This window comes from Montipora foliosa, chromosome 2 (genome assembly GCF_036669935.1).
Source record: "Montipora foliosa isolate CH-2021 chromosome 2, ASM3666993v2, whole genome shotgun sequence".
NCBI classification, from domain to species: Eukaryota; Metazoa; Cnidaria; class Anthozoa; order Scleractinia; family Acroporidae; genus Montipora; species Montipora foliosa.
The window spans coordinates 61,787,303-61,797,302 of record NC_090870.1 but is presented as its reverse complement, the minus strand read 5'-3'; the positions used below and the strand labels follow the sequence as shown (position 1 = coordinate 61,797,302).

At 37.8% G+C, this 10,000-nt stretch overlaps 1 protein-coding gene across 1 annotated transcript in view; it reads right to left on the bottom strand.

Moving 5' to 3' along the window:
• Positions 1-10,000, bottom strand: part of LOC137984726 (tyrosine-protein kinase CSK-like) — a 60,511-nt gene that overhangs the window by 48,399 nt on the left and 2,112 nt on the right. The window contains exons 2-3 of the mRNA XM_068831991.1: positions 9,194-9,248; positions 5,041-5,106 (exon numbers count right to left, since the gene is read on the bottom strand). Coding sequence (XP_068688092.1) covers positions 5,041-5,106; positions 9,194-9,217 — 90 coding nt within the window. The 5' untranslated portion in view covers positions 9,218-9,248. The remainder of the gene's footprint in view (positions 1-5,040; positions 5,107-9,193; positions 9,249-10,000) is intronic.

Sequence of the window (10,000 nt, the reverse complement as noted above, 5' to 3'; positions counted from 1 at the left end):
GGGAGTGGTAGATGAATAAAAAGGAACAATAAACAGAAAAGAAACTACTTCCTCGGCCTCTGCTCTTATTTCTCTCACCTCCTGTCACCTATTTAACCCTCACCTATTCCTATCACACCTTTTACACTACCTACTGTTATCTCCATTTTACATATCACCCTCCCCTCCCCCACTGAGCAACATTGCATTGAATCGTCAGAATAAGAAACTCCAATGTTGTACTTACCGAGTCTTGAACTCACCCATCTTCAGATGTCAAGTCCACCTGCCTTACCACAAAGCCACACAGGAGAAGGTTGGCAATTCACACATATTTCTCAGCCATATTACTTACTCGTTACCAGACTCCTCTTGGCCCTAAATTGCCTGGACCCAGTCTTTACATATAAAAACACATGCGCTCTTCATGCAAGCTTACACTGTCATGTGCTCGCAGCAAACATGGCGAATCGATGTATAGATTCAGAAGAGTTTTATCGCAGACTTGAAGAGCTGAAATCTAATTCTAAAAACAATCCTAGCCCAGTTGACATCTACATCGATGAATCGTTCTACCAAAAAGCCTATCAATGGCTGAAAGCAAAAGCACAAAACGATGGAAACTCCATCACTATCGACTGAAAACACAAGCGGAGAATAATCGAGAAACAATGGAAAGTGACTGCTGAAGATGGCAAAATACTAGACGAACGAAACAGGTATGTGGTCGCGAAGAAAGAATTATTCACCGTCCTGGCAAATTGCCATTCAGCAATACCTCACCGAGGAAGAGACAAGACAGAGGACTATGTTAAGTAGCGGTATTCAGGAATAACACAGAAGGTGGTTAACTTATTTATATCGATTTATATCGATGTGCACCCTACACCTTCACCAGAAAAGTGTAACAGACCACCAGAAGAAAGCCATCACTCATCCAATTCAAACATATGGCTTCATGAACCATGTGCAAATTGAATTTGAGAGATTTCAGAAATTTGTCATGTCAATGTAAAGAGAAAACACACACATGGCTTCTTCATGTGTCTGACCACTTTACCAAATATTCTTGGATGATACCCCTTACAGGAAAGCAAAGTGAACAAGTGGCTTACGAATTAGAGAAACTGTTTTTCATGTTTGGATTCCCCAAAACGCTACATTCAGACAATGGAGGTGAATTTAGAAACAAGAACATGGAGAATCTCTGAAAAAGACACAAGATAAAATTTGCACATGGTGCACCAAGAAATCCTTCTACTCAAGGTCAAGTGCAACAACAGTACTATGAAAGTAAACATTACAAACATTGTGAAAGACAAAGGGATTCAACCGAGTAAGTGGTGTCAAGTTGTGCATGAGGCAGCCTACAAAAAAAATATATCACTGCACAGAGCAATACAGAAAACACCTTACTATGTACTTTTTGGCAAAGAACCAAACAAAGAATGTCATGATGCTAAAACAACTGACCAACAACCACAACTACAGGACTTGAACAACAGGAAATGGAAAGTAACAGACCAATCAACAAAACATTGCCACATGAAAACAGCACAATGCAGTACAAAGCCCCAAGAGCTGAACAGGAGGAATTTGAAAGTGAACAAGCCAACAAAGAAGTAGTAGCATCAAGGAAAAGAAAAGCATTAACACAATCAGTAATGGATAAACAAAGTGAATACAATAAAAAGATGAAACTTACATGTAGCAGAAACAAACCAAGTACTGTCGTTTCAAAGTTGATGACTATGTAAGAATAAAACTTGATAAAGTTGATAAAACAACACCACTCCACCCCAATGTAATACTACCGGTAGGTAAAATCCAAACATCTTAGACCTCTTCACTAAAACTAGCCACGTGCATTCTTACAATACGCGTTCCTCTACATCTCAAAATTATTATCAAACATTTTCTAGACTCGAAGTACAGAACAAAGCTTTCTCTCGCGTAGGACCGAGGCTGTGGAATGAACTTCCGGCTCGTATGCGGTCTCTGCCTATGAAGACATTCAAAAATGAGCTTCATAATTTACTTCTATCGGTCCTAGAACAATGCGATGACTACCTAGACACAGACCAAATTACATTTGTTTTAAAAAAGAGCGATCACACGAAACGCTGGCTATGAACATGCCCACACACTGCGTTCTATTGCTTAGATTTAGAAAAAATGAGCAAAAATTTAATGGAAAAATTATCAAAAGTGAAAATTGTAGTAGAGGTATTGTACACAGTTGACCCGCCTACATTAGATTTACTATTTGCGGGCCAACTGTAAAAAAAGTTAGGAATTGTAATGTTATATTGTGACAATAAAGTTCAAGTTCAAGTTCAAGTTCAGTTGTAAAATGATTACGCAAAAGTGGTAACAAAATTTGGCGTTATTTTCACATATATTTGCACAAACAGATTAAACAAATGCACCAGAACAAATAGTGTATTTGACTTTTTCAAAGGGATACCATTCTCAACAGTGTCAAAGAAAGCAATTGATCAGTAATTTAAAAGTGAATCTGTATTGGAGCATGTACATGTAAGCAATTATATTTATGTCCAACAACAAAAATAAAGCACACAGGACAACAAAAAATGCTTCTTTCTATTCAAGTTTCAAGAACGATCCGTAATTCCCTCCCTATTGTAAAGAAACCCTATTACCAAGCTGACAATACATTGATTAAAAAGCTGACCCTTCCACTTACACAAAGCTAACCCTTAAACCAGAATTTACTAATATTACCACTATAATAACTTGAACAAATATTTAAGAGAAATTTAAACTTAAAAGAAACCTGGGGAGCAAGAAAACCTCAAAAGAAATACATTTATATTAGAAAATTTACGCAGAATTACATTTAGTACACATTTGATCTAGTTGAAATGACACATTTAATCTACAGTTTAATAAACGACTTAACACATCAATCACAAAGTACAGATTTAACCTAGTTTTAATACAAACTACAGATTTGACCTAAGTTTGATGACTGATTTTACCTGTGAACACATTTTACCTGCAACATATGTACTTGCGTATACAAGTATACACATACAGTACCGCTCAAATGTAACGACTGGTAACAATTCCACACCAGAATTAATCGACAAAGAATAAATTTTCATCTCAACCCACAATCAACGCAATAGCAGCCCTGCGAGCAATGTCAGGCGGTGAGTATTGCAACAAAACAGCTTTCGAAGTGGTGCTCTATCACAAGAGTGGCCACCACTTCGACTGTTGATAACAAACTGACCCTTACCCAGGTGACAGACCGTAGTTTGTCAACGGCAAATTTCGTTATTCCCCTGGGTTTCCCGACATGACTGCAATGACTCAAGCCTTGTAGGAATATATATTTACATGCAAATAAACTTTGTTCTCGTAGGATATTGTGCTACGAATATTTTGTGGCTGGACTTACTGAAGCCAGTGAAATTTAATTATTAGCATCTGAGAGAAAACAGTCGTGTCGGGAGACCCAGGAAAATAAAAAACTTTGCGCTTGATAAACTACAGGAACGAATTTTATTTGCATAATTAATGTTAATTCCTTGAAGGCTTGATAAATACAGTTATGATCACAAACAGCCTACTACGTACAAAATCCTATTAACTAATAAAAGCGGCATGACCGCGCAAAAGTTTGTTTAGTACAGCTGTTATTCTCGCATCTTTCAATGCTTTCCGGCTTCACGAATGTGTTTGAACTTTTCAACACGAAGGAGGCGTGAATGTGAGTGGATGACTGTCAGTCAATGCAGTCATGTCGGGAGACCCAGGGGAATAAAGAAATTTGTGGTTGACAAACTACGGTCTGTCACCCGGGTAAGGGTAAGTTTGTTATCAACGGTCGAAGTGGTGGCCACTCTTGTGATAAAGCACCGCCTTCGCTTTTTTGTTGCAATATTCACCGCCTGACGTTGCTCGCAGAACTGCTATTGTGTTGATGGAGGGTTGAGATGAAAGTTCAATCTTTGTCAATTAATTCTGATTTGAAATTGTGACCATGGGAAAATTTTATCCAGGAATATTTGACTCAAATTGGTGGCTGCTGAGAATTTAGTCTCCAGCCTTATAATCGTTGACAACCCAGAAATTAGACAATGGCTCAAATCGCATCGGATCTGGAAAATAACCACACAGGAAGAAAGCTATCCACAATGGAAAAAAGTTTAGGCTTTTTAATTGACATTTTTTTCATATAATTATCTTCTTACGCTTTTAATCGGGATTCCCATACAAATCCTTATATTTTTGTCAGCCATGCTCACACTGAGCTTGGGGTGTCTGTGGTTGAGTTTTGTTGGCAAAAGCAATGTCTTTCGCATGGAAAATGAACCAGTTTTACATTTTAATCACAGGGAAATATTTATTCCCCTCAGGATGTTATTTTTTGATGCAGCCAGAAGTGAAATTAATTTTCAAATGTTGGAAATTAAACATGAGGTGGAAGCGAATGCATTTCACTTGGAAACACACGTTGTAATTTTGTCAAACACTTCACTGTTGACACGGCTGTTGTGTTGCGCTGAAACTAACAATAAAACATTAACTATGAAAAGACAGTGGACCAATTCATACATACATGTAATTATCTTTGACAATGCGGGTGTTGTAAACACAGACACGTGTGCGCAATTTTCTTATGCTCGTTTCACACGTTTTTTGGGATGCTTATTTCTGGTCTGCACTGTACGCATGCACATATGGTATGCGTATGCAAAGTTTGCTTATCTTTGAGCTGCACTGTAGATACCAAATACTAATACTACAAATGCTAAAATTACTATTACACATGTACTACAAATTTAACTGTCAAAAATTAATACCAGTATTATTATTATTATTATTATTATTATTATTATTATTATTATTATTATTATTATTATTATTATTATTATTATTATTATTATTATTATTATGGTTCAAACTGGCCATATCCAGTCATCATGAAAATTATTTCTATGTGAATCAGTAAGGAAGAACCAAAGTATCACAAAGATAAAAACTAATATGAACAAGCATACAGATCAATAACCCAGTGCACATACTAACCTCTGGTGTCCTTCCTTTGAATTCATACTTTCCGACAACTGCAGTACCATGTGGCCATGGTTTAAGCTAACCAAAAAAATATGTAAAAACAATATGATATTATCGGTAACAAACTGACTGCTACAAAAATAAAGATGAAAACGTTTAAAGAAATTTATTTTTAACTTTTCACAGACTTTGTTTTCATTTTCAAAGTAAGAATTTTCCTTTTCTACTAATGTATTTTGAACAGGAGGCCAGAATATTACATGTTGTCAACACAAAAATCCACAATAACCCTTTCGGAGACTTCATGTCACCATCAAATGTGTAGCAAAAATAAGTAGTGTCAAGAAAAAATCTACAATCTACATGTTCATGGTTGATGTGAGAAAGTTTGCTTTTGGTTATGACAATACAGATAGGTTGCACCTCTGGAAGCTGCATTTTTTGGTAGGAAGTTCAGTGGCCAAAAATTTTGAAGACAACCAAAAAACAAACTGAGTACTGACTGACTGAGTGGTCACAATCAAAGGGTTAACAGACTGAATTTCTCATTATTCAAAAGACCCTATCTCTAGTTTCCGTGCCAATAAGTACATGTATAGTACCGCTCAGAGATAAGCGAACCACCAAACGCGTTTCAAACTAGTTTCAAACTAGTCTTCAACTAGTTTGCGTTTGACTTTCAACGCGTTTGTGTCTGCGTTCAACGCAAAGGCAAATGCGTTTAATTTTCGGAATCATTTGCATCACAAAAGGTTCAATGATGTGTTCGGAAAGTAATGTCACAAAATAAAACACAGTCTTGTCGTCTGACTATGCAAAGTTCGGCTTTTGGCCAATTAAACATAAAAAGGTGATTGTTTTCGAAGTTTTGCACGTCGCATAGCCAGTTCATGTAAACTAAAGTTACAAGATAACTTTTGAAGCAACCAAACAACACTTCAATGACCAGCATAATGAAAATCCAAAATTTAACGCGCCGGCAAGCAGTTGTAAACATGCGATTGCCAGATATCTGTGAATGGCTTTTCAACTGTCTTGCAGCTTTTAACTACATGAACCTTAACCCTTTCAGCCCCGATAGTGCCAAATGGCACTTATAGATTTTACTCTGTCTAACGCCAGACGATTTTAATCGTCAATGGGGAACCCCTCGGGGCTTAAAGGGTTAAGCTAACAGCGTGAAAAAACTATGTCCCCGTTTAACCCTTTCAGCCCCGATAGTGCCAAATGGCACTTATAGATTTTACTCTGTCTAACGCCAGACGATTTTACTCGTCAATGGGGAACCCCTCGGGGCTTAAAGGGTTAAGCACCAGGGACAATGATTTTGTCGACATTTTGAGTGGTCTTTTACTTAAAAAATAAAATCATTTGAGATATACAGGAATGAAAATACATGTTGCGCTGTTTCAACACAAAGATGTGAAAATTTGATGCGACAAGCCGACTTAATTTTACTTTCCGTATGAAAACGACCGAATTAAATGATTCAGTTTAAATCAATGAACTCTCCAATTAAACCCCGAAAAAATCCCAAGAAAAATCATATTCATACCTCATGAAACTGAACAAACCTTCAGTTCCTTGTGAAACAAATTAAACATCAGGCCCCCCGGCCGTTCAAAAGGTGGATAGCGATATCCTTTGGATAAATCACTATCCACTGGATAACTCAATTGGTTTTGATAGTGTTTATCCGCTGGATAGTGATTTATCCATTGGATAGCGCTAGCCACCTTTTGAACAACCGAGGCCAGTAGGGAGGCGATGAAAGGTCACAGCACCACAAAAGGTCAACATCACGCAAACTGGGACTTCAAAACAGCGGCAATAGCAAACGTTTCAAGGATTAGTCTGGTGAATATCTTACCGCTCTAGTCAAGTGCAAGACAACTTTACAAGAAAGATCGCAGCGAACTAGCCATTGTACCTGGAGTTCGCTGAGAAATTTGGTTTGCACTGAACATCCGAGGAATGTGGAAAGCACATAAAAAATATGCACTACATGTACATCTAGAGCAGTCTTTCCCTTGCAGCACGTGCCGCTTTGCTGAAAGATTTTTTAGTTTTGCCGCAAAACAAACAAAATTGTTCCATAACCTACTCGCTTATTGAGTTTTATAATGACCGAGAATCTGTTTCAGTCATTCCTCGCCAATTACGTACGTTTTTCATTCAGTGGCGCAACCAAAAACACAATTCAGAGGTGCACAAATGAATAACAATGGCCAAACGCATTGAAAATAAACTAGTTTGCAAACGCGTTGGTTTTATTTTCAAACGCGTTGACTCTTCATTCTCAATGCATTGTCAACGTATTTGGTGGTTCGCTTATCTTTGAGCTGTACTGTAAGCATCAATAATGTCACTGTTTTTCTGTCACACAAAAGATGTTCAGAGTTCAGTCAGTGTAAAATGCACACTGCAGACCTGGGGTAAAATGCAGACTGAGGGTAAAATGCAGACTGCTGACTGCAGACCAAAGGGAAAATGCAGACTGCGGGTAAAATAAAATAATAATGAAAAACGAGTTATAAGGATAGAATAAAGAGTGTTCATACCCGTTTGTACTTTGACACTGAAACCCCAACACAACACATACGGTTTTTTGCCCTACCGCATGTTATAAATCCGGATTTTCATCGAACTCTGTAATAACTGAAGCTGTTTGAATCCTTGTTGTTGTAGGAAAAAGTATAGTTTCATTAACTAAGTTGCTTTTAGGAAATGAAATCACCACCCCGCTACTGTCCATTTTGCTGCACTGAACAAAGTCACCGAGAGTAATTACCCAATAACTCAATTTATTTTGACATGCATGAGACATAGATAACATGGATTTTGCAACAATCTAATGTTTCAGTTGGCTTAAGCCAGTATTACTGAGATGTAAAAATTTCTTAGTAGGATCCTTTCATTCGCTTTCGTGTACATTTCAATACATCTGGAAGAACAGTCCCACAACAGTCCCCAAAAGGTGAAGCCACTGCAGTCATGATAATGTCAGTTGTTGACAGATGTAATACAGGATTTTCTTTCAAACACTCTTTATTTTATGCTTGTGACTCGTTTTTTTATTATAAATATTCATTTTACCCTCAGTCTGCATTTTATCCCTGGTCTGCAGTGTGCAGCCTGCATTTTACACTTACCGGTTCAGAGTTTCAGAAAGAGTGGACTTCGGGATAAAAGCAAGCATACAGTACATTTAAAACAAAAACAGATTTCTAATGCAAATTCTTGCAACTATTTCCCATAACAAAAAAGACAATTATACGCTAGTTTTTATTGATACGAACATTCATTTCTTGAAACTGCAAAGTGGCTAATTCAAGAGTGTCATGGCGTTGTGTCTGTTTAATAAAACCATTTGTGGAGACATCATCCAGCATCTCTGGCTAACAGTAAGTTTTCCCAGGTTTATTTACTGTAATTTCCACTGTTTACAAGGGGTCTTAGTTTTTGTAACACCCACTCCAACACTCGATTACACAGCATGTGATGAGTGACGCACTTTGAAATATGGCAACAGTACTAGTGCCATCATAAGCATTTAAGTAGTTCGCAATTATTCCATCTTGTTCTCACTGAACATTTCAGGTGAAATATAATTGATTACTTAAATCCCTCTCACACAAAAAAATGAAGCTCAAACAACTTAAGAAGCACTACACCGACATACAGTAACTGTTACCTCAGTCAGGCAATGAACGTATGATGCACCATAACAAATGACAATTATGTTCATGTGATCTATTGTTCTTCGGTCATTCTCTGCAACCTCATCATTACCCAAGACTTACTTGCAGGCATTTGGTGTGAAAAGGTCATCATTTCCCAATTATTACATTTGCACTTGCAGCTTTCAAGTTGCGACCTTATCAAAATTTTTCAAGGTAACACTCACTATATACATGTATTTAATACTATATTACTACCACTCTATTACTCTATATGTGCGCAAGCTACAATGTGGCTTCCTCAGGAATTTGCTAAGGGGGCAAAAACACAGAAATAAAGAGAGATTTACGATCTAAGGCACCGGCTCATCCCACAGATAATAAGTAAACTCATATCTTGTTAGAAATACTACATTAATTCTGGATTACACAATTATCAAGATGGTAAGAATCAAAACAAACTAATATTACTGGTAACTGCCAACCTGTTCACAGTTGTTCCCAGACATGATGAGGCATTTGCCCCTTATTGCTGCCTACCTAAAGAAAGTAAGATAACATAACTCATTGTCATTATGTGTCATCCTGTAACCCTAAGCCAAGTCAAGGTCTTTTGGGGAAATTGCTTAAATGTTCTTGTCTCAGAGGGTAGGGGGTGGGGTTATTCATCACTTCCTAATGCTGGTATCAGTGGTCATCCTGAGGGGTCGACCCCAGGGCATCTCGCGGGCAACCCACCAAATGGTGCCAGGGGATTTGCTGCAAAACTTTACCCCTGAGCCCAGGCAATTTGTGTTTCTGCACAAACCACCCGGGGACCTACCCACGGGATTTCCAAATGGTCTAGCGCCATGATGGTCAGCAGTAATACATCACAACATCAAAAAAAGGGACCTCGCTTTGTTTGCTTGAATGTTGATGTCTGCTTTTAAAGGTGAGTTTACAAGTATAATTAAGCCATCTTTATCAGGGAAATGCTGGAGAGACAGTGATATGAAGCTCAAAACCAGGATGGAACCTTTTTTAACATTATGCTTCTAAAACTGCTATGAAACTGGGCAATACTCTAGGTAATAGTGTTTCGTGTTAGTGACAGATTCTAACACAGCACTGCCGTAGGGATAGTAGACTGCTTGCATTACCTTCTAAGTCAGTTGAACCGCTTGCTTTAGTCATGCAAGCAAGCACAGAGAGAATGGGGATAGAGTGAAAGGGGAACTGCACGCTTTAAGTAACCTATGCATTTAGAATTTCCTGCTTCACCAGCAACAGGAAATTTGAATTGGTCAATT